At 34.2% G+C, this 25,573-nt stretch overlaps 1 protein-coding gene and 1 pseudogene across 2 annotated transcripts; both read left to right on the forward strand.

Annotated features, from left to right (window-relative positions):
* The window catches only part of LOC146886425 (uncharacterized), a 32,421-nt pseudogene extending 18,313 nt beyond the window's left edge, over positions 1-14,108 (forward strand).
* A 1,388-nt stretch (positions 14,109-15,496) lies between these two features.
* Positions 15,497-22,093, forward strand: LOC114185951 (protein SRG1-like). Of its 2 annotated transcripts, none has more exons than XM_028073928.2 (4): positions 15,497-15,840; positions 15,932-16,179; positions 20,731-21,055; positions 21,675-22,093. In XM_028073928.2, exons 1-4 carry the CDS (start codon positions 15,583-15,585, stop codon positions 21,927-21,929), a joined length of 1,086 nt encoding a protein of 361 aa, XP_027929729.1. In that variant the 5' UTR covers positions 15,497-15,582; the 3' UTR covers positions 21,930-22,093. The 2 variants fall into 2 exon arrangements, with proteins under 2 accessions (XP_027929729.1, XP_027929730.1); XM_028073929.2 differs by having other exon boundaries at positions 15,501-15,840; positions 20,731-21,090.
* Positions 22,094-25,573: the final 3,480 nt, after the last annotated feature.

The raw sequence follows: 25,573 nt of genomic DNA on the forward strand, positions 1-25,573 counted from the left end.
TAGCAGGGAAAAAATCGCGACAGATTAGCTACCGATTAGCGAGAACAAAATTGCGACAGATTAGCTACAGATTAGCGACAACAGAATTGTGACAGATTAGCTACGAATTAGCGAGAACAAAATTGTGACAGATTAGCTACAGATTAGTGACAACGGAATTGCAACAGATTAGCTACGGATTAGCGACAACAAAATTGCGACAGATTAGCTACGGATTAGCGACATTAGATTTGCGACATATTAGCTACGGATTAGCGACAATAGAATTGCGACAGATTCGCTACGGATTAGCTAGAAATTTTAAAACTTTTTCACTTCAATTAAAGATGGAATAGAGAGGGATTAACTATGAATTAGCTAGAAATTTTAAAACTTTTTCACTTCAATTAAAGATGGAATAGAGAGGTATTAGCTATGAATTAGCTACAAATTAGCTAGAAATTGTAAAACTTTTTTACTTCAATTAGAGAGGGAATAGAGAGGGATTAGCTATGAATTAGCTACAGATTAGGTACGGATTTTATCCGTCTCTAATTAGCTACCTGTATTTAGCTACGGAAAATTTCCTAGCAATTTGATAGTTAATCTGTCGCAAAATGGTTTAGCTACGGATTAGCTACGGATCAGCTACAAAATTTTCCGTAGCTAATATATAAAATTTTTGTAGTGAGGTCAAGGTTCTCTGTGTGATTCAGAGAAAGGTGTTCATCTCTTGTGTGATTCAAGAGAGGTGTTTTCTTTCCTTACACTCTTAATATCTGATTGTAAATCTGTTACTTGTTAGTGATTTAGTTAATCTCGTTTTTAAGAGATTAACAACTGGACGTAGGGTCTTTTGATCCGAACCAGTATAAATACTTGTGTTCAATCTTCTTCTCTATCTCTTTATTTCATCTATTATTGTGTTTAAAAGAAATTATTTATTGATCTAATTGATAAATTTTGGAAAAATTTTAAAGTATTAATTTTATTATTTAAAAACCAATTCACCCCCCTCTTGGTTTTGTCCGCACGCTCAAACATTCTGCTGCGCGATACCAACAATTGGTATCAGAGCTTGCTTTGGTAGTTATTCAAAATTTTTGAAAATGGTTGGACAAAATCAAACCTTTGCCGAGGGCGCGTCTATCAACAAACCTCCTCTATTTACTGGTGAAAATTATCCTTTCTAGAAAGTTAGGATGCAAATTTTTCTGAAAGTTACGATGTGCAGAAACGATTCACACATATCGTCAATCATCTCAAAGGTCCTGGTAAAACTTTTGACACTGATGAATTAAATATAAAAGTTCTTAAATCCTTGAACAGGACTTGGCAGCCAAAGGTGACAGCCATCACGGAGTCACAAAACCTTGCGACAGTGACGATGGCAGCTCTGTTTGGAAAGATGAGAGAACATGAGCTTGAAATGGGCAGATTAAATGATGAAGAAGATATTGGAAGAAAGAAGAATATAGCCTTTAAAACCGAAGTGGTTAAAGGCAAAAGACAAAAGGAAGAAGAATATTCGGATGATGATGAAAATCTTAGTCTCATGATTAAGAAGTTTACAAAATTCATGAAGGCCAAAGATAAAAATCAATTCAAGAGAAACAAGAAGGATAATCAAGGATCATCCTCAAATTTCAAATGCTATGGATGTGGAGAATCTGGACACGTCAAAGCTGATTGCCCAAATTCAAAGAAAAGTGAAGAAAAGAAGGGTAGAAAATTCTTCAAAAAGAAAGCATATATAGCTTGGGAAGACAATGCCTCAAGTTCATCAAATTCTAGCGATTCTGAAAATGAAGAAGCAAATCTATGTCTGATGGCCAATCATGATGATTCTGATAGTGAGGTAAATTCTACTTGCCACGAAAATGACTATGATGATTTGTATGATGCCTTTCAACAATTGCTTATTAAATCTAGTAAATTGGATACTGCTCATAAAAAGTTAAAATCTGATTTTAAAGATTTGCAAAGTAAATTTGAAAAATCTCTTTAAGAAGAAGAAATTTTGAAAAATAAAATTTTAAATTTAGAAAATAAAGAAACTGTTGAATGTGCTTCATGCAAAAGTTACATGTTTGATATATGTATTTTGGAAAAACATCTTGAAGATGCTTTAGAAAATAAAAATTGTGAAAAGTTTAAAATCAAGAAAAATCCAAATAAGACCAAGCATGCTCATAATCATAGTTTTAAAAATAAAACTAAAAGAACTCGTAGAGTTTGGGTAGAAAAAGGAACATATCATTCTATAAATACATATGCATGTACTGCTACATGTTTTTATTGCATGAAAAAGGGTCATACTTCAAACAAATGCAATATCAAACATCTTGGTGTTCCTAATAAGAAATATCTTTGGGTTCCTGTTCATAAGTAGATATTTTTTTTTCTAACCCCAAGGACCCAAACAAGTTGTTGGGGACCTAAATGAATTGTTTCCTTATTTTGCAGACGAGTTCTAAATCCAGAAGATCAATGTGGTATCTTGATAGTGGTTGTTCAAGACACATGACTGGAGATAAAAAGAAGTTTAAGAACTTTAAAAAGAAGGAACAAGGATTTGTCACTTATGGGGATAATAACAAAGGAAAAATACTTGGAGCAGGTGATGTAGGTGGAGGAAATACTTTGGAGATCAAGGATGTACTGTATGTAGAAGGACTAAAGCACAATCTTCTCAGTATAAGCCAATTATGTGATAAAGGACTCAAAGTAATATTTGAGAGTGGTTACTGCACTATTCATCAAAAGGACTCCAAAGAAATAGCCTTAATATTTGATCTTGATACTGCATCATCTAGTGATATAACTTGTTTGGTTGTTAAAGAAGAAAATCCTTGGTTATGGCATAAACGAGCTGCTCATATTAACATGCAACAATTAAACAAACTGATTTCTAAAGAATTAGTAATTGGATTACCAAAAATAAAGTTTGAAAAAGATAAACTATGTGATGCATGTCAAAAAGGAAAACAAACAAAATCTTCATTTCATTCAAAGAATGTGATTTCCACATCAAAACCTTTAGAACTTTTGCATATGGATTTGTTTGGTCCTTCAAGGACAAAAAGCTTTGAAGGAAATTATTATGCTCTTGTTATTGTTGATGATTACTCACGATATACATGGACTTTCTTTCTCACACTACAAAGTGAAGCATTTAAAGCTTTTAAAAAGTTTGCAAAAGCAGTTCAAAATGAAAAAGATTTGAAAATTAAAGTTTTAAGAAGTGATCATGGTGGAGAATTTCAAAATGAATTATTTGAAAACTTTTATGAAGAAAATGGAATTATGCATAATTTTTCTGCACCTAGAACTCCTTAACAAAATGGAGTTGTAGAAAGGAAAAATAGATCTTTAGAAGAATTAGCTCGCACAATGTTGAACGAATATAATGTGCCTAAATATTTTTGGGCTGATGCTGTGAGCACTGCTTGCTATGTATTAAATAGAATGCTCATTAGACCATTTTTAAAAGTTACCCCCTATGAATTATTTAAAGGAAGAAAGCCTAATGTAGCACATTTAAAAATATTTGGATGCAAATGCTTTGTTCTAAATAACGGAAAAGAAAATTTGGGTAAATTTGATTCTAAAGCTGATGAAGCTATTTTCTTAGGATATTCATTAACTAGTAAAGCCTATAGGATTTTTAATAGAAGAACCTTGAATATGGAAGAATCTGTGCATGTTGTTTTTGATGAAATTGTTGACCTTAAGGAGAACCCTCTTGAGTCAAATAAAACAAATGCAGGTGATGAAGAATATTTCAAAGAAGCCCTTGATGAGATGTATCTAAATGAGAATCCACTGACTGCACCTGAAGATCTTGCCAAAAGCTGGAAATCACCTAGAGGATTATCTCTAGAAAATGTCATTGGTGATATATCAAAGGGAGTTGTTACTAGAAATATGTCAAATTTCTGTATGACTGTTGCCTTTGTTTCACAGATAGAACCCAAAAGTGTAGACGAAGCTCTTCAAGATGATCAATGGTGCGTAGCAATGCAAGAAGAGCTGAATCAATTTGAAAGGAATGAAGTTTGGGAACTCATTCCTAGGGATGATTCACACCAAGTAATAGGAACAAAATGGGTGTTCAGAAACAAGCTGGATGAGGATGGAAACATCACTAAAAACAAAGCCAGACTTGTAGCAAAGGGATACAGACAAGAAGAAGGTATATACTATGATGAGACTTATGCTCCAGTTGCCAGGTTAGAAGCTATACGTTTACTTCTTGTCTATGCTTCTCTCATGAAATTCAAACTATATCAGATGGATGTCAAAAGTGCTTTTTTAAATGGATTTATAAAAGAAAATGTGTATGTTGAACAACCACCTAGCTTTGAAGACTATAAGTTTCCTAATCACATTTTTAAATTAAAGAAAGCATTGTATGGATTAAAACAAGCACCTAGATCTTGGTATGAACGATTAAGTACATTTTTGTTAGAAAATGATTTTGAAAGAGGTAAAATTGATTTAACTCTGTTTATCAAAAAAGTAAATAAGCATATTTTGCTAGTTCAGATTTATGTAGATGACGTAATATTTGGGTCTACTGATAGTTCACTATGTAAAGGCTTTGCAAGCATAATGCAGGGAGAGTTTGAAATGTCAATAATGGGAGAATTGACATTCTTTTTTGGGTCTTCAAATTAAGCAAATGGAAAATGGAACTTTCATTTCTCAATCTAAGTACTATAAAGAAGTACTTAAGAAATTTGGAATGGATACTGCTAAGGAAGCAAGTACTCCTATGGGAACCTCCTGCTACTTAGACAAAGATGAATCAGGAATAGAGGTAAATCAAACTATGTTTAGAGGCATGATAGGTTCTTTGTTGTATCTTACTGCTAGTAGGCCTGACATTATGCAATCTGTATGTGTGTGTGCTCGTTTTCAAGCCAATCCAAAAGAATCACATCTTACTGCAGTAAAAAGAATTTTAAAATACTTAAAAGGAACTGCATGTTTTGGACTATGGTATCCTTCAGGAGCATCTCCTAATTTGATAGGCTATTCAGATGCTGATTATGATGGTTGTAAAATAGATAGAAAAAGTACTAATGGTACTTGTCACCTCTTAGGTAATTCATTAGTCTCTTGGCACTCAAAGAAACAAGCTTGTGTGGCTTTGTCAACTACAAAGGCTGAATACATAGCAGCTGGAAATTGTTGTGCTCAAATTCTTTGGATGAAACAACAACTAGAAGACTATAATATCTTTCTAAATCACATACCTCTAAAATGTGATAATACCAGTGCTATTAATTTAACCAAAAATCCCATAATGCACTCTAGGACAAAGCATATTGAAATAAGACATCATTTCCTAAGAGATCACATCAATAAAGGAAATTGTGAAATAGAATACGTAGATACAAAGCATCAATTAGCTGATATCTTTACAAAACCTTTAACTAAAGATAGATTTTATGAACTAAGAAGAGACTTAGGCATATTAGAGATCTCTTAAATTGCAAAAAAACTCACAATCCTTAAAAAATCCGAAAAATAGCGTTAATAATCGATTACAAGTGTCAATAATCGATTATCAGACTCTCTTCAAAAATCCCAAAACATACTCGAATAATCGATTATTTTGGGTAATAATCGATTATCATTAAAATCTCAGCCTTAAAATTCAAAAACATTTTTGTAATAATCGATTATTTAGGGCCATAATCGATTATCCTTAATACTGAGCCAAAAATCAAAAACTCACTGGAATAATCGATTATCACTTAGGATAATCGATTATCAGCTCTTCAGACTTCATATTTAGCCCAGTTCATGAACCAATAATCGATTATCATCTTAGAATAATCGATTATTACACGTCGTTGGACCAATAAAATTCAAAAACTAGCCGTTGCAATGGCTAGATTTGCATCAAATCGCGTGTATATGGCCGTTGGAGTCTTCTCTCTATAAATATTAACCATTTTGTCACCAGAACACTATTTTCTCTCCATCAACACTCAAGACCCTCTCCTTTTCTCATTTTCTCATAAAACTCTCAAAGGCTTCCCTCTCTTTTACCTAAACCATGGCTGAATCCTCTTGTAGAAAAATTCCTACACACAGAAGGACTGCATCTCGTGCCTCTCATCCCTCAACTGCACCTAGAACAACCTCCATTGAAGGATGGATTTCGGATGAAGAAAGACGCTCTGAATTCATCACACTGTGGAAAGACAAACCTCTCATCACTCCAAAATTCATCCAGTCTCAATGGTTTGTAAATCACCATTTCACAATTCAAAACTTTCCGGCTGAACAAGGTGTGAAATTCTTCACAGAGATGCAAGGCACCTACTATCCAGATTTGGTACGAGCCTTTTATTTCAATTACAAATTCAGAGATGGAGTTAGGTTCACAAAAGTGAAAGGTATCGACATCATTTTAGATGATGACATTTGGGAAAATGTTGCACAATTTCCCATTCATGATGGCACATCTCCCATTCTCACGGCTGGCATAGAAGGGTTCAACAGAATTTTTGCATATAGATCCTTTATGCGACGCCCAGATCAAGAAATTGGCCGCCAATTACTAGCTGGACCTCTCAAAATCGATGAGCGTTTATTTCATTATCTCATTGTTTGGATTCTATGTCCACGTGGTACAAACCACGCACAGTGCAGTGAAGCAGATCTTATGATGATATATGCCATGCTCAACCACATCCCCATCTATTGGCCAAGCATCATTCTTGACACCATGCTAAAAGCCAAAAGATTGCCTCAATATCCTCTTCCGTATTCCTTGCTCATCTCTCATATTTGTGAGTATAAAGGGGTAAATGTCTCTGATGAACAGTCTCATAAGACAACTACAGCAAACAAAATTGCAGAAAACTCCTTGAAGCAGATGAAATTTATTCCTTTTGGGAATACCTACATTCACAAGGATGATATGCCTTCCTCGGACAATGAAGAAGAAGAGAATCCTCCCACTGCTCCTATTCCTCCTGTTGACACACATATTGGATCATCCAGTGGTGTTGGTGGCTCATCCTCTTCTTTAGAGGATCACATTTTAAATCTCAACCAAAGGCTTGAAGAATTCTTTCTTCTCTCCACTCACAGACATGAAGAAGTCACTGGCTTAATTAGAGGATTAGATTCTAGGATCTCTAACTTAGAACATAAATTTGATAAATATGAGGACGATGATGACATGAGTCAAGACTTTTAAAAGTCTACATCATAGTCTATTTGTTTGCAATTTTAATATGTTTTCCTGTTTTATTTTTAATAAAAGTCTATTTGTCTTGTTATTCTTTACCTATGCCTAATTGAGGGGGAGCTCCTTTATTAAAACTTTTTTTCATATGATCAAAACAGGGGGAGAAAAAGTTTAAACGTTTTAACCAAACAATGCTACTAACAAATCTCCTTGTAAGATATTTTGATTGCAGATACCTTAAACATATTGTTTTGATCATCATCAAAAAGGGGGAGATTGTTGGCAAAAGCAATACAAGTCTAAATGCTGAAGCAAGATTTTGATGATGATAAAAGAAGTCTGAAAGCCATCTGGAAGACAATATGAAGACCATATGTTGTTATGTTTAAAGCTATCTTGTAAAATGTAATTAGATTAAGTTAGAAGCAGTATTGTACAAGAAAATTCTAGTATTTCTTGAAATATCAACATGATAATCGATTATCACTTAGAATAATCGATTATCCTAAGCTAAACCAATTTTTTCAAGAAAGCACTGGAATAATCGATTATCACTTCTGATAATCGATTATCTGCTAAAAAAATTTGTTTTCCATAAGCCACACTAGAATAATCGATTATCATTAGTGATAATCGATTATCCTGGTCTGTTGGGCGCGACTGTTCAGCTTTTTGACCTAATTTCTGGAACCCCTATTTAAGGAACCTTAGAGTTACTTCTCACTCACCTTTTTGAGAAGCTAGAGTATTAGTGTTGTGACTGCAAGAGAGTTCTCTGAGTGTTCTCAATAGAAGCTTTGAAAAACCTAGTGTGGGTAGAGCGATAACTTTTCCTGAGAGGTATTCTAGGAGATTGAGTGTTGCTGCTGTTGCTAGGAAAGCTAAGGTCAAGGTTCTCTGTGTGATTCAGAGAAAGGTGTTCATCTCTTGTGTGATTCAAGAGAGGTGTTTTCTTTCCTTACACTCTTAATATCTGATTGTAAATTTGTTACTTGTTAGTGATTTAGTTAATCTCGTTTTTAAGAGATTAACAACTGGACGTAGGGTCTTTTGATCCGAACCAGTATAAATACTTGTGTTCAATCTTCTTCTCTATCTCTTTATTTCATCTATTATTGTGTTTAAAAGAAATTATTTATTGATCTAATTAATAAATTTTGGAAAAATTTTAAAGTATTAATTTTATTATTTAAAAACCAATTCACCCCCCTCTTGGTTTTGTCCGCACGCTCAAACATTCCGCTGCACGATACCAACAAATATAATTGAGGTGAAAATGCATAGATTATTCTGAGTTCCTTTAGATAGCACTTTATAAAAGTCTTATTAATCAACGCAGAATAAGGAGGAAGATTTGCATTTTCTCCAAAACCCTTTGTGACTTTATCAAGTTATAGTACATAAGGTAGATTAAAAAGTGTACTCGTCTAAAGGTGATAAATGATGAACTCGGCTAAGTACTAATTGTTGGTTTGCTTATTTGAGTTTGGACACCTTTCTCTTCACCAAGTACTTCAACTTATATGATCACTTTCAATTTGCTTATTTTTGTCTGAACTAATTGTTAGTGTACTGGTTTATCACTTTAAGTTGTCATAATTTGTTTGTTTGGCGATCTTTTGCACTTCCAAGTTAATGCAGGAAAAAATAGATGAGCTAATGTTGAATAACCCAGAGATTGCATCAGATATATCGCCAAATGATCTGACTGGTCTCATATTTGGTAAGGATCATCCAGGTCGGGTCAGAGAATTGTAACATGGAGCTTGTCCCACTCTTGCATTTAAGAAATCCACTACAAGGTTAAATGGTATGAATTTTGCTTCATGTAGTGCAACATTAACAAATACGGGTGAGAAGTTTCTAAAGATGTAAAATGAGATTACAACTCTCAAAAACCAAATGCAAACATTGGTTGCCTACATTGCTTCTAGAGATGACGTTCCTGACCATTTTGCTGCTATGGTTGCTAGTTTGGTACATACTTTGGTTAATGAGGTAAACTTTTAATAGTTTATTTAACAAATTACATAAGTTTATTATAATACACATGTGAATTTGAATAAGTTATAAGTTTTTTTTTATTCTAGGTACCCGATGTTTGAAGTGGTGCTCCATCACATATTGGTATAAAAAGATCAAACAGGACAAAAAAGACAAGTTAGGAACATAACTATAGGAACATAGCTATAGAAATTTAGTAAAATGTATTATAATAATGTTTTATATTATTTTTGGCTTTTGTTTTCAATGTGAAAACTTTTTAATGGTGTTTCATAATATCAACTTTTTAAATATGAAATATGAATTATGAATGAAAGTATTAATGATCAAGATGTTGTCTATGATTTTTTTAATTTTATGGAAAACAGGTTCAAAAATAATGGAAAGCAAGTTACATAAAAATAATATAAAAAAAATCACATTCAAATTATGGCAGTTGAAACGTCGTATAACGCATTCGTACAATGCAAATAATGGCATTTCTAGGTGTTGTATTTTGCATGACAATTCTTTAAAAATAAACAAATTAAGACGGTTTTCACTGTCATTATTTCCGCACAAAATACGACGGGTGTTGGAAATGCGTACAAATTTTAGATAAATAAACTAAAATACATACAAATTTAAATTGAAATCTTAAAGAATCCAAAGACATTTCAGATTAAGGAGTGTAGAAAGACATTTAAATATTCACCATTTCTAAAGGTTTAGCACAAATTTCACCTCTTATTTTCTCTTATATTTCTCATAGGTAACTTGTAACCTGAAAAAAAAAACACAAACAAAAATCAATAGAAATAAATAGAAAATAGAAAATAAAAGTCATTTATCAAGTACACAACAACAACCTATAACTGACTTAATAATACTATTTACTGTATTTTTGTCTGTTAAGGAAAGAAATAACGCTAAAATATAACCCAAAATATACATTTAATATGAGAATAAATAAAGATCATAAAATCGACAACTAACTACACCACATGTTAGCAAACATATGAAACATAAATCCGAACAATCAAATTTGTTAGAAGAGTCCATGAGGTAATTGATTAATAGTTCTACAATCTCCATAAGCAAGATTATGCTTTCATAAGACAACAATAAGAAGATCAAATAAAAATTGGAGTATCTCAGCAAGATAGGAAATAACACTGAAAAGAAATAAAATAAAACCCTCTTAATAAACAAAATAGAGAACACCAAAATACTAACACACAAAAAAAGATTTAAACTTCACTACAACAAAGAGGAAATAACACAAAAAGCAACCAAAACAACATTGTTAAAAAATAAACAAAAGAACAACAACACAGAATACACAAATAAAATCATCAGCCTTGACAACACAGTACATAACCCATGAGCATGTACATATTTATTTCGCAAAAGAAAAAAACAAATAAGATAAGAATAATACCAGAAAACCTAGTAGAAGAAAATCAAAAGATGGAGATATGGGACTTAGAGATGACAACGTGGCATCCCAACGAACACGAAAATCCTAGATGTTGAAAAGGAAAACAAAACTTTTAGAAAGCAAATAAAGAAAAAATACATAAAAACAACTAAAGAACTTGTATCCCAAAAATCAACCAATAAATAAGACCAAAGGAAAACAAAGGACTTGTATGACAAAAATATACAATGAATTAGGGATGTCAAATCGGGCCGGCCCGCCAACCGGACCAAAAAAACATAGGTTGGGCTAAGAAAATCAACCCGAGAACCCGCATCAACCTGGCCCGTTCAGCCCGCTGACCCGACGGGCCATCCCGCGGGTTGAAATAGGTCAGCCCGTAACCCGACGTCCAGTTTTTTTAATTGCTTTATGTGTTGTGTGTGACACATGTCATGCTCGTGCGCGTGCCTTCCACTCCACTTTCTTTCTCTCTCGCGAACGTGTCTTCCACTATGAACCGCACTCTATGACTGCAAATCAGAGAACCACCTTTCAGCCCTCCATTCACCGGTGGTGTTCCTACTCCTCCGTCATCCAGGAGACGTCACTGGGCACGACGAAGGCAGTGCAATGAGATAACACAGCGAACGCGGTTACGTAGAGCCACCACCGATCTGCGACGTCGGGGATAATTTCGACCACCACGACCACCGCTACTGACAGGTTCGTTCTTAAATTCACGTTTTGGTTCCTTAATTTTTGATTTGTAAGTGTATTGGATGAATTTCCCTAACCCTAAATTTCATTTCCCCTAATTGGAGGTGAAGGTCTGTTCGTGATTTTGTTTGCTGCGATTTCCCCCTCCTCCTTCGATATATTAATGTTGTTTATGCTGCAATTAAGAGACTGGGTCATACTGATATTGAAGTCAAGATTTCAGAAATTGGTTGGCCTTTTAAAGGTGGTCTTGATGAAATTGGAGCCACATCATAGAATGCAAAAATATATAATAGTAATTTGTTAAAAATGATAGACCATAAACAGGGTACTCCTGCAAAACCATTTGTTCCAATTGATGTTTTTGTCTTTGCACTCTTTGATAAGAATTAGAAACCTGGTCCTTTATCGGAGAGAAACTTTGCCCTCCATTATCCTGATGGCAACCCATTTTATAACATTGGATTAGAAGGTTATCTTCCAAGAATGATTAGGGAGTCAAAATCTAACGTAAGTATAAAGTTTCTTCACTTTTTGATTTTGAAACTTTTTAAAGTAGATGTTTGTGTCTATTTGATGTATCTAATGCTTTGTTATTATTGTTATGCAGGTGTTGTCTATTACTTTTGTTGTCTACCTATTACCATTTTTTATGTTCACTTGGGAGTTTGTTTGCTGTGATATATTGCAGGATTTTTTGTGTTGTGATCATTTTTGGGCCACAAATTAAACATATGGGAAAAAGTTGGCGGGCCAGCCCGCCAGCCCGCGGGTTGGGTCCAAAAGTCCAACCCCATTTCACCCTACCGGGCCACCTCGACCCGACCCGTTTAAAGAGGGTCAAAATCGGGCTGGGCTGGCCTGTTTTGACATCTCTACAATGAACCGATGAAACTAATTGAAAAGAAAAATAGAACCCAAACAATATGAAATTCATAGATATGAAAACGAAAAAGTAAATAATATAGACAAACACAAAAAATCACGAATTTCTTAGATCTCAAAAAAAAGAAGAACCTAACCTTCAACCTTAATCGAAAATAAGGAGAAGAACACTAGCAGAAATAAGGATAATAACACAAAAAACAAAAATGGGTTGAAAAAAACCTAATCTGAACCTTATGTGGAACGAATAAGAAGAAAAACACCAACAAAAATAAAAAATAAGGAGAAGAACATGAAAAACAAAAATGGGTTCAAAAAGACCTAACCTGAACCTGGACAAATTGGAAGTAGAAGATATGAAGAAGAAGGAAGGAACGGGAAACTAAGTTGGGCACGTCCATCAATCATTTTTTTCCTGTCCATCGAGTATAGTGATATCAAACTTAAACGGGGAAGGGGAAGAAGCGCCAAACATTAAAATACATAAATACCACCGCAAATAATGGCATCAGAAATGTGAAGGTGAGGATTAAATGGTCCTTTGGCTGCGAAACATTGAGAACGACAGAAAACCCATACATGAGAATAGGTGTCACAATATTAGAATGGGTATTAAAGGAAAACAAAAATTGGAAATGACTTAAAAACCGTTTATTTGGACAGTTGTCAAAATTTTAAGAAGGGGTAGTTAGGTATATTCATTAGTAGTTGCTTTTCTTATATTGTTATCGATTATTCAAATTTGAGCTTTGAAAAGGTGATTTTTCTCCTATCTGGTTCTGATGCAGCTCAAGTCGTTCCTGCAGCCTGTTTTTCCTGTTTTTGTTGTTATTTCTCCTAATAGTTTTCTAAATTTTCGGATCAAAAAACAAGGTTCCTTTCTCTCCTCTTGACATACACAACAACTCAAGATCAAGTGAGCGGAGCAAATTGAATTTTAAAATAAAATTAAATAACTAATTACTACACAAATTTACACAAATATACAACAAACTTAAGGTGATTCAAACTATTGATCTAACTTAGCCCAAATCCCTAGCAACGACGCCAAAAACTTGTTGACTTCCGTTGGGGGTTAAATTTTGCAATAAATATATTGGATCAATTGTAGCACAACAAGGTCATTTCATTAGTGCAGAATTCCCATTTTACCTCGCCTTATATGCCTCGGTTGGCCAGGAACCGAAGCATATAATGGCGAAGTGGCATTTTTGCAATTAGAGCCAAGTTTTAGGCCTCGGTTCTCCAAATACCCGAAGCCAAAGAGGGGTATAGGCCCCGGTTCGCCCAAAACCAGTGCCAAATAATGGTATAGGCCTCGGTCCAGTAAGACGCGAAGCCAAAAAGTGGCTCAACGTTAGTTGGTTGGCCTCGGTCCAAGGAGACCTAGTGCCAAAAGGGGGTCTATGGCTTCGGTTCCCCTAACAACCGAAACCATAGGGTTTATTTAGGGTTCGAATTTTGCGAACCCTTCTTCTTCCCTGCGTCTGCGCCTCTGCAGCTTCTTCCCCTCGCTCTCTCTCTCGCACTCTCTCTCTCTCCGCTGCACCCACTGCCACCACACCCTCCGGCCACCCTGTGCTGCACCTCCATTCGCGTCTCTCTCTCTCTCACTCTCTCTCTCGCACGCTCTCTCTCTCGACCTCTCTCTCGTGCCTCTCCCGTCTCTCCCTTCCTCAGCTTCCTCCTTCGGCCACCAGCTTCCGCCTCCGACCACTGTCGCCCCCCTGGCCTACACATCCAAGCAATTGGGTTCTCTTTGTGCCCGTGACTCCAAGCTGTGGTTCAGCATGTGCCAGCGTAGGTGGGGTTCCAAGACCACCATCACACAATGGGGCAAAGCTAAGGGCACAATCTACTACAAGCACCTCTACCATACCCTTCACCACTGGGAGAATCCCCTTCTGAATCCCTCGCCTATGGAGTCACCAAAACGCCTTTCCTATGGATGAGTCTCTCGGAAGATGTGGACGTGGTTACATTTCTCGATCCTGATGGAAAGCCCGAGGTGGAACGCGGGATTCAAAGCGAATTGGTTGCTGTGGAGGTTAGTTTAATGGGAAAAACGCACTCTGTTTCAAATTCCTTTTTGGGTCTGTTTTGAACCCTGTTGCTGTTATTGTTGGCTGCTGAATGTGGAAAAGATAGGGAGTTAGGTTCAATCTCACTCAATGGATTTCTCTTATAAGGTGATTGTTCTGCTTTTCTTGAAGAGCTGCGGCTAAGGGATGGAGGCTGCTGATTCTCGTTGAACGGTTTATTATTAGCATTTGCTCTTGCAGGAGACTGAGAACGCGGTGAGGCAGCACCAACATTTCTGTTCACTGTTATCCTCTTGATGCCAGTGGTTGCTGCAGATTCTCCACCACCACCATTGTTGTTACATCTATTATTGAGTTCATTTCAATATAGAATAGCTTCAGTTCATGTATGTCGCTTGCATCTTGAGTGACCCGTGGATTCTAAAATTTTCAGATTTTCGTTTAGATCTATGATAATTATAAAAAAATATTTTTACCCTATAGTCCCGGTCCTATCTGACCAAAGGCAGAAAAGTGGGTATATGACACCGGTTTTGAAACAACCGAGGCATAAAACTGGGTATATTGCTTCGGGTGATAACCGAGGCCAAAAGGGGTACCTTGTGGCCTCGCCCCAATATGCCTCAGTTCCAGACTCGAGGCAAAATGTGAAAAATAACTGAGGCAGAAAGCCCTTAATGCACTGGTGTATCCACACGGATTTGGTAACTAAATTAGTAATCAATAATCTAAACCAAGTTTGACAATGAAACTGTAACAAAGGTTTGATTTGGTATTGTTAAAAATAGATTAAAACTACATTTGACATAGGTGATGTTGATTAAAGTGTTAGGATTGAACTTAGCCTCTTAACTAAACTGTATTTCCCTTAATTACTGATAAAATGTGCACTTTATTTTAGTGTTCATGGAAGTATGCTTCACTTGTAGATCTAATCTCATATCTGAGAGTTAGAACCTAAGGCTATCAGACGCAAGATGTTCTATCCAAATGTAGTAACCCTTATTTTGAGAACAAGACTTTTTAAATAAACTAAAACTGTATATTCATGTCTAGTACTAGTATAGACTACAGTTATTTAAATATTTATAAATACGAACGTTGAGTAAGAGAAAAGTTGACGTGAGAGTCATCTATCACCTTAAATTCTTCTGGTAAGCATTTAATAGCACTGGTTTCAAACCACACAACAATTCAGCAATGAAAATTATTATTTGTACGATGAAATTAATTTCAAAATATCATTAATAGATCTCAATCTCAGCCAGTCATAATAAAAAGGCAGGGTCTTATAATTGAAGAAGAGATTAAGAGTGGAAGTGTGTTGTTTTGCAAAGGGTATGGAAACGTTGTTCAACAAATCAGGGACTTCAGTCTTGGTACCATCAGTTCAAGAGTTGTCTAAGGAGAGTGTATCTAATGTTCCACAGAGATACTTTCAGCCTCAACATCGACAACAAAAGCTCCTCATCTCTCAACAATCTCATGCCACCCTTCAGATTCCTGTTATTGACATGCACAATTTGCTTTCTCAAGAATCTGGGAGTTCGGAATTGCCCAAGCTTCACCTTGCTTGCAAAGAATGGGGATTCTTCCAGGTTAGTTTCATATTCTCTTTTTATTCTTCAATTTATTTGGAACGCATATAATCTCAAACAGTTAATGGATTTCAATTTTAATATTTTTTAGATTATAAACCATGGCGTGAGCTCTTCTTTGGTGGACAAAATAAAGTTGGATATTAAGGAATTCTTCAACCTTCCAATGTCAGAGAAGAAAAAGTTTTGGCAGACTTCAGGGAATATGGAGGGTTTTGGGCAATTATTTGTTGTGAGTGAAGATCAAAAACTTGATTGGAATGATATGTTCTACATGACCACCCTTCCTACCAAATCCAGAATGCCCCACTTATTTCCACAACTCCCTCTTCCTTTCAGGTTCTATATATGTTTATATTTTGTCACATTTTTTTATGTGTATGTATTTATATATGGATTTTCTTTTTTATAGTGATATCATAATACAAATTATTCAACTTTGGGACCACTCATTTTGTGAGATTCTTGAACTGTGGTTTTTATTGATTATAATTGGAATGGTTCTGATTTTATTTATATGTAGAAAGGGGGTCTTGTTTATGTGATATATAGTGGTTCAGTGAGGTTATTGGTTTGCTAAAGTATAAGTATATTTTTTATTTCTTAAAATTTGTAAGATTTAATTCTAGTCTTTCAAATTTAAAAATGAAAAATTGTAATCTCTTAAATTTCAAAACATACGCTTTAATTTCTAAACATTAAACTAGAGATACTTTCTACTCTCTAAAGTATATTTAAAGAACCTTAAACCTTTATGGTTTTTTTTTTTTTTTTCTGTTCTGTAAACTAAAACTTGATTTTCTCTAAGTTACATATATCAAACCTAAAACTAAAATACATGTGTTTATTGACAACCTAAAATTGCCCAAGTGTAGAAATAGATTGTTTCGGTTTGAAATTTAATCAAGGTAAATAAATTATTTGAGTGCAAAATTCTATATTCGTTATAGAAGTGTTAAGAGAAGAAAATAACACTTTACTACAAGAATCAATACAAGAAAATCTTTTTTTAGAAATCAATTTTAAACATTAATAATAATTAATCATTATAGTAACCAATTTAAATACGAATTTATAACATAAAAATTATTGATAATTAAACTAATCTATAAATTGATCATTATAGTAAACTAATATCTAAATTGATAACTAACATTAATTATCAATTTTTAGCTATAAAAAAATTAGTTTCTAAATTAGTTTCATTAGTAACCAAATTTAGAGACCGTCTTTTTGGTAGCTAAAAAACATATTTGTAACTAATGTTACTGACTTATTTATTATAATTATCAATTTAAGAACTATTTTAGTTATCAATAATTTTTAATTTATAAATTAATATCTAAATTAGTCACTAATTAGTTATTGTCACTAAAATTGATCACTAATTAGAAATTTTCTATTTCTGTGTAGTAAAACAAGTAAAAGGTTGTATTTACATTCTAAGCATAAGCATTTTATGCATATTATTAATTATTCTTGTTTTCTTATCGATGAAAAAGAATAAAATAAATAAAACATGATACTTGAAATGTCTAAATCCGAATACAAAGTTGCAAAACAATATTGGAGAGATGTAAAAGGTATCCACAAACCCCAAGCTCTAAAAAAGTACAATACTTATGGCATAGCAAACTTCTAATGAAGGGGTTTTCTTCCTGCACTCCCAATATTTCTTTTGCACCTCCAAATTTTTCATAAATTCCAAAACTACCCTTTTAATATTTTAAAATTTTAAAATTTTAAATCAATCAATCTCTATTTCTCTCTCCTATTTAATGTCTCACTTTGTTTTCACTCAACCCTAGCCGTCGCACCCCCCCCCCCAATCTCTCATCTGCCCCACTCTCCTCTTTAATGTGCCACACTCGTCGTGCCCCACTCCTGTCTATTTTTTGTCTGCTCTCCCTCTTCCCTTCACCATTCCTCTCCATTAACAGGTAAGTAAACCTATCCTTGTTGTATATTTTAATTTTTAAATTTTTTGATTGTTTCTGCCATGTTTGTTGTATCGTATGTAGTTATTTGTTTTATTTGAATATGGATTTGTAAAAACGCAAACTCGAAAGTCGATTACAGAAGTGGACTTCCATAGAACCAGTTTCAGAAGTGTAGAACATGCAAAAACAAAAAAAATGGCACTTACGGAAGTCGACTTCCGTAAGCCATCAATACCGGAAGTTGACTTCCGTAGTTAAAACTGAGTTCTGTGAAGTGACTTTCGTAAACATTATTGACTTTCGTAAGAGCATATGACTTCCGTAGAGTGTGACGTGACTTCCGTAGGGGACTTCCGTAGGCGACTTACGTAAAACTAAATTAAAATATCACTAACTCTAAAAGCATCTACGGAAGTAGAAAAGTAAAAGAAAAAAGAAAAAAAAAACTTAATGTAAAGGCATCTACGGAAGTGGAAAACTGAAAAAAATAAAAGAAAAAACAAAACTTAGTCTAAAAGATCTACGAAATTCGAAAAGTGAAAAAAAAAAGCATGGTAGAACATAAAAAGCATCGGAAGTGGAAAAAGTGAAAAACAAGATGATAAACCGCTTACTACAGAAGTGGAAAAAATTTACTTACCACACTACTTACCAAACAAAAAAAAAACTACTCTTTGGAACTCGACTTTCGGGACGAAAAATTCACTTAAAAGACCGGAAGTCCACTTCCGTAACACTAAAAAAATTTCACTTCACCGGAAGTCCACTTTCGATTTAATCATACACTTCCGGAAGTCGACTTCCATTTCACACATACATTTCGGAAGTCGACTTCCGCAGAACGAAAAAAAAATTGATTTTCGTAAAATTTCACTTGTCTTCTGGAAGTCGACTTCCGTTTTACATATACACTTCCGGAAGTCGACTTCCGTACATGGAAATAATAACTTGGCTTCTGCAAAACACTTCCGTAAATAAAGATGACTTCCGTAAAATGTAAGAATGAAATATTAAAAACACAGCATAACATTTATCTCAGACATAAATTTATGAAATATAAACTTGTATTCTAATGCGCGTACCTTTTTCTGAGAAGAAATGAAGCAAATGGTGAAATAGAAATAGGAGTGGACCCTCAACTGAAAAATTCACACTTCAACCACCAACGAACCAATGAACAAGTGAAAAAGTGAAAGTGGAAGTGTAAGTGAAACTGAAAGAAGAGGGGTGCAGGGTATATAAAAGACACTACTGGTAATTAATTCAGGTAGCCAACTAACTCTGCCATTCATAATTGTTTAATTATTGCATCTACCTAATTAGTTTTTTTTTATTTAATTTTCCAAGAACATAAATGGAAGAGCATGAATATTTGGAGGTGCACAAAAAATATTGGGGGAGGAAGAAACCCCCCTAATGAATAATAAAATTATTTTCAAACAAATTTCTATTTAGGTTACATCTCACTTAACCTTGCATATACTTTGTACAGTTTTATACATCATCACCTAGTGTATACCTAGTGTATTGATCCCTTACTTGCAAAACCAATTAGAGTTTTTCCAAATACATACCTTTTCTTACATTTCCATTTCATCTTTCCCTAGCACTACTGTCTCTATTTTCTTAACTGTACTCATGCACTCTTACCTTTTTTTTTTTTTTTTTTAAGTTTAGTATAACTCTACACTCCGTACAACTTATATCCTCACTCTGACTTTCGACATAAAAATGAATTTTAAATTATAAACATCATCCTCAAATGGTCAACTTTATTACTACATTACTAATCTTATAAAAGGGATAAAGAAACCCTTCAGAGTATGAGAAATATTCTTTGTTGAATTTATGTGTTAACCATACCCAAACTTTAATTTTTGCCGATCAGAAGATTTCTTTTACATTCGCACTAGCATTATTAGAGATAACTTTATTGCTTATATTGTAAATATCCCAAATGATTGATACCCACATACTCTTCAAATGAAATTACCTTTAGGACTAATCTTTAAACTACTAAATTGTTTGAAGTGATTCTTCGCTTGGCTATATTATAGTGAACTTGTCCCGATCCATCCATACACATGTCTCACATTGCAGTTGCATTACATTATTTCATCTACCTCACCACACATCACACTACATTGTTGCGTAGTAGGTTTTCCCTACCTCTCAAGGTTTGTTAGTTGTCACTCTATCCAAAATACCCTCCAATCTAAATGTTGGACAGATGGTAATGCCTTAACTTTTCAAAAATAGTCTAAAGAAAATAATATTGTCGCTATAGACATCCCCCACTATGTACATCACACCACTTCCATTCATCCTCTCCTTCCATATTTAGTGATTTTTGTTCTAACTTTCCCATTAGGATTGATAAGTGTGGTTTTTCCCATTCAAACCATACTCTCCTCCATTAAACATACCATTCCCATTTATTAGCATTTTCTAGCTTCACTCTCCTGGTGTAGTCCCTTTATTGTGTGCTTTTAGATAAATACTAGAAAATCTATACATGAAAAGAGAATCTCCCAGCAATCTATCTTCCCAAAATCTAATCTTAAAGCTTATTCCTAATTTCCATAACACGTTCTCATCAAGCCACTTCCCATCAACCCATTTCCACACAGGGCTTAAATCACTCCACCACCTTGATTTATGTCTCTAGGGTTATCCTTATCATTTAAGTTTCTCCAAGATTCACATTTGGATTCTAAAATTTCATAACCAACCTCCATTCCCTCTTAGCCAGTAAAACAATATTAAATAACCTAATGTCCTTGGTAGAATCCTGGTTGTTTGAATGTGATGTAAGATTAAAATCATGATGGTAAATTGATTAATATTTTACAGTTCTGAAATTTTGGAAACTAATATAAAAGAAGTAATCATTTATATATATGTCTTAAAAACAATCTATCTTACAGCCGTGTTGGTCTGTGTTATGCAGAGAGAATCTAGAGCTATACTCACAAAAAATGAAAGATCTGGCGATGATCATAATTGGGCAAATGGGAAAAGCTTTGGAGATAGAAGAAAGGGAAATGAGAGAATTATTTGAAGATGGAACACAGAGGATGAGGATGAACTATTACCCGCCATTTCCTCAACCAGAAAAAGTCATTGGTTTCACAAATCATTCAGATGCATCAACTCTAACTATCCTCTTACATGTCAATCAAGTGGAAGGGTTGCAGATAAGAAAAGATGGCATGTGGATTCCTGTTAAACCCTTACTTAATGCCTTTGTTGTCAATGTTGGTGACATAATGGAGGTAATATATATGATCATAATGGTGACACAATGGAGGTAAATTTTAGTTGGGGTTTAGCTTCATTTTTTTTTAAGTTTTAAATGTGTAAATTATCGCAAATACATTTTTTCTAAGGTTTTAATATTTTAGATTTTTATTTACTATAAGAAAGTTACCTATTAAAAGGTTAAGAGTCTTATTCACTCTATAAAACTCAAATTCAATTTGTTAACAAATGTTTTAGGTGATGTTTTAAGGGTATTGTTTTTGAATAAATTATATTTATATTCTTTTATTTAATTATAAGATTTCTGATTAGTTTTTTATCTTTTCAAAAATATTTTTTTTTATTCTAAAATTTTTGGTCATCTTAGTTTTTAAAAGTAATGTTTGTTTTCAATTTTGAACCATTTTTTATTGATTCCGGATGTGAAAACCATTCCATTCATCATATACATGAAAATTACAAAATTCAACTATTGTTTGAACAAGAAAGTCAGAAACATGGTAAAAAAGATTCTTAAAAATAAATATAAAATCATGTCATAATTATAGAGAATCTATTTTGTTCTATGTGATTTATATATCCTAATGAAGTTTACTTTCATATTTTCAATTTTGTATATTTTATATGGCATAGATTATTACAAATGGAACCTATCGAAGTGTTGAGCATCGAGTAACAGTGAATTCTGAGATGGAAAGAATTTCATTTGCAACATTCTATAGCCCTAGAGAAGATGCTGTCATAGGTCCTTCGCCATGTTTGATCACCGATCAAACACCATCACAGTTCAGGAGCATCAGAGTGAATCAATATTTTAAAGAGTATTTTGCTCGGAAACTTGAAGGAAAGTCTAACAGAGACAACATGAGAATAGAGCATCCTAATTGAAGTTATTAAAATTAGGAAAATAAATATATTTGCACGAGTTATAAAGATTGTATGAAAAATATACAAGTAAAAATAACATCAGAGTTCTATCTAATGATAATCCAAATAAGTTTGTAAGGAATGTTTATATGAATACCATTGGACCTTTATTATTTTCTGTTGCATTTCTTGTTGCTTTAAACATTTCTTGTCATGTCATATATGATAATTAACACTCTAAATATATTGTTATATATTTTTGTTAGCAAAACAATATGTATTATATATCTATAAGAGACACTTCAGGTGTTAATGATATGAAACCTCAAATCTTCGATCTTTCGGAGAGAATCGAAGAAATGAAATGAAATATGTGAAGAAACACTCTTGATGAAATCACGAGTTTCTCTCGAACGAGTTCTGGTGTGGAACCTATCAGATTCTCATTAAATCGTAAACCCTAGGAGGTGAAAACCTCAACTAGAACGTGGACTATGAATAAACGGGGAAAAACCACTCTACTCATCAAAGTTCTCGTTTACAATAGATTGGCCTGCCTTTTATAGAAGAAGAAAGGCGACTGTGAAATAAAACCCAAACGTAAGAGAAGAAACCGTCTAACATAAACCTAATTGTAAGAAGTAAGATTGGGTAACAGCAAGAATGGAGACGCTAACCAAACAGTTGTCTAAGGGTTGAGATCGAAAGGGGAATAATGGAACCCTAGTTGTCATGTCTATAAGAAGTAGAATGCTTCGTCCTTTTGAAGTGGTTGGCTTCCTGGATGTGCAAATGATGCTTAGCAGAATAGCCTCCATGCTGAAATATGAGTTGGGCTGTAGGCTGGTCTTGGTCCAAACATGTGAATGAACTTGATGCTGGATTGGGTTGCTCGAGGCCCAAAGGTAGAATTCATCTTTGGACACTAAAGTCTGCTGAAAGAAAGAGGTATTGGGCTGCTAGAAACATGTTTTTGTGGCCCAAAAAAAATACAATGAAAATATGTAAAAGGTAATTAAAAACGTGGGCCAAAATACAAGCCCCATGAGTGCTAATTACACCGCACAATATAACACCTATACCTAGATCTAAGTATTTGAAGACATGTAAAGAAAAATGGGTCCAGCGATTGACCCATGTTGAAAGCCTTCTTAGTGTGATTTGCATCAATGATCTTAACTCAATCTTCACGAATCACAAAACATCAATAGGATTCAATACACCAGTTACAGTGAAAGTGAGTCCAACGCTATGCATTCCGTGAATTACTACCTTTATAGTTCCATTTGATGAAAATCCAAAACCTCCAATTTGATGAAAATCCAAAACCTCCGCTTCATAACCATATCACATCCTTGTTGAGTCCTTATCCATTACATAATTCTTGCTCAAGTAATTTTGTTACTTTGGATCAATATGCATTCATTATAGCTTTAGAGATGTTGAATTCAAGGTCATCTCTTGTTTTGCCAATCCCACTAGGTCATACCAATGCTTCTACTTTCTCCTTTCATAGAGTTGACTGTTATAAAAATAGAGTTTTATATTGCAATAGAGAAATCGTGTACCACACTTGCAAAACTCTCTTTCATGTAGTCTCTTCCTTCATTATTAATGAAGATATTTGCAAGTAAAGATTTACTATTGAGCATTTGTCACTAGTAACGATTTTCTTCTCACAATGTGACGATTTGTTGCACACGTCTTGGAGGCTTTAGCGGTAAGATCCACTTTTGGTTTTTCATAGTTCATAGGTTATTGCGGATCTTTCTCTTAGATCAAGGTGTTACGTCGATCGAGGTAGAAGGTTAACTACAAGATACAACACCAATGAAACCTTAGTCTAACTACATAAGACATTGATAACAATTCCTATAAAAAACCTTAAGGAAAGGTTTATGGGTCTTAATCCTTATATAGTGTTCTACTTTCTCATTTCTACCCAATGTGGGACTTAAACTCACACTTGGATTTCCAAAAATATCCCCCTCAGGGTTGAGTCCCTTCCCCTATATTGGTACACCTCACCTCTAGCAGAAGGATTTCCTACCACGAGTACCCCTTCTCCGTAACGCCATTCTTTTTAATGGGAGACTTTTACTTGAAATCCTATCTAGAAAAGGTTTCTATAGAAGGACCATAATGGACGCGTCTATCACGGAGGAGGTTCACTGGGAGATACAACACTAATGAGACTTAAGTCCAACCATATAAGGTATTGACACCACTCTCAACCGAAAACCTTGAGACAATGAGTTTATGGGTCTTCATCCTTATATAGTGTTGTACTTTCTCATTTCTACCCAATGTGATACTTAGACTCACACTTGGATTCCCAATACAAGGGGGACGTTGTAACCCTCCAGTGTGTGACCTTGTAGAACAAGCTTTCCCTTCCCTATAAATAGATCATGTTTTGCTCTTTTGAAAAAACAACTTTGTACTTTCAATCTCTATCTCTCATTTTCTATCATTCTCTTTTTTTCTCTCCTTTCTTTCTTTTATATCCTGGGTTTAATGTTTTAAGAGTTCCTTACTAGTTCCTAAGTTCCTTACAAAATTCAAAAAAAAAATTGTTGTGTCTTGGGGGACTTGAGCAACAGTAAGTTTACTTTGATTGTGCTTTTAGTAAGTTTACAACAGTCTTAAGGACTTAACATGATTTTCTCCACAATGGTATTGCTAAATTACATGATTGTTAAGAACAAGAAACATATAGGCAGCACTACGTTCTAGCTGCAATAAAAGTGGAAGTTCTTATGGAATAGTGAATTCCTCTTCTTTAATATCCTATAAATCTTGGGAGCGAAAGAACCACCTAAAACCCTGAACTAGGTAACCCAGCTCACGTCGCCTAGCAGGAAGAGCATAGTTGTTAGGCAGTTCATCCCCAAAACAAAGAAAATTGGGTTCAAGCACCTGTGTCGCTTCGCGGATCATTAGAACCGCCAAGCGATTTTTGGGAAATTCCCAGAAACGTGAACATAGCATAAGCCAAAACAACATTTAAATTAATCGTAAACACAAATAACAGTTCCCCTAACATAGATTCTTCGCTCCCAAAAATGTTCTAGCTTTCACCTTAATCTCAGTTGTCCTCCCACTCTCTCGTCATTCAAATGACTCTCAATTTTGCGTTTCAGTGCAATTTGGTGGCTAGTTTTCCTTACTTTTCCGACCCTAAATTTTAATTTAATTTAAAGGTAATTAACTTTTAATCAATTCCTTCCAACAAAGATAACATGAAAATAGATCATCCTAATTGAAGTTACTAAAATTAGGAAAAAATATATGTTTTTATCATTTTTTGTGCACCGTAGAAAAATTTATATGTATAATAATATGCACAGTGAATCATTTGTAAGATATTGAATGTGGTACACTAGCATGTGTAATGTAATTTGTCATCTACATAATTAATGTATTGTTTATGTCCAATCTAAATTGCTCACATTTCCTTTTTTGATTAGTTTTGTGTTCATTATATGATCGCAAATGTATTACTATATAAAAAATATGGATGCAAAGGTGAAATTATTCTTTGAAGTTCGTTTTTTTAGTTTATCGATTTGTCGTTCAAAAGCTACTAGATATTAAAATGTCAATGATGTTGTAAAATTTATGTTGTAATTAAGCAGCGAAATTATTTTTTAATGGACAAAAAT

This window comes from Vigna unguiculata, chromosome 5 (assembly GCF_037176805.1).
Source record: "Vigna unguiculata cultivar grain cowpea cultivar isolate G323 ecotype 2 chromosome 5, ASM3717680v1, whole genome shotgun sequence".
Classification (NCBI taxonomy): domain Eukaryota; kingdom Viridiplantae; phylum Streptophyta; class Magnoliopsida; order Fabales; family Fabaceae; genus Vigna; species Vigna unguiculata.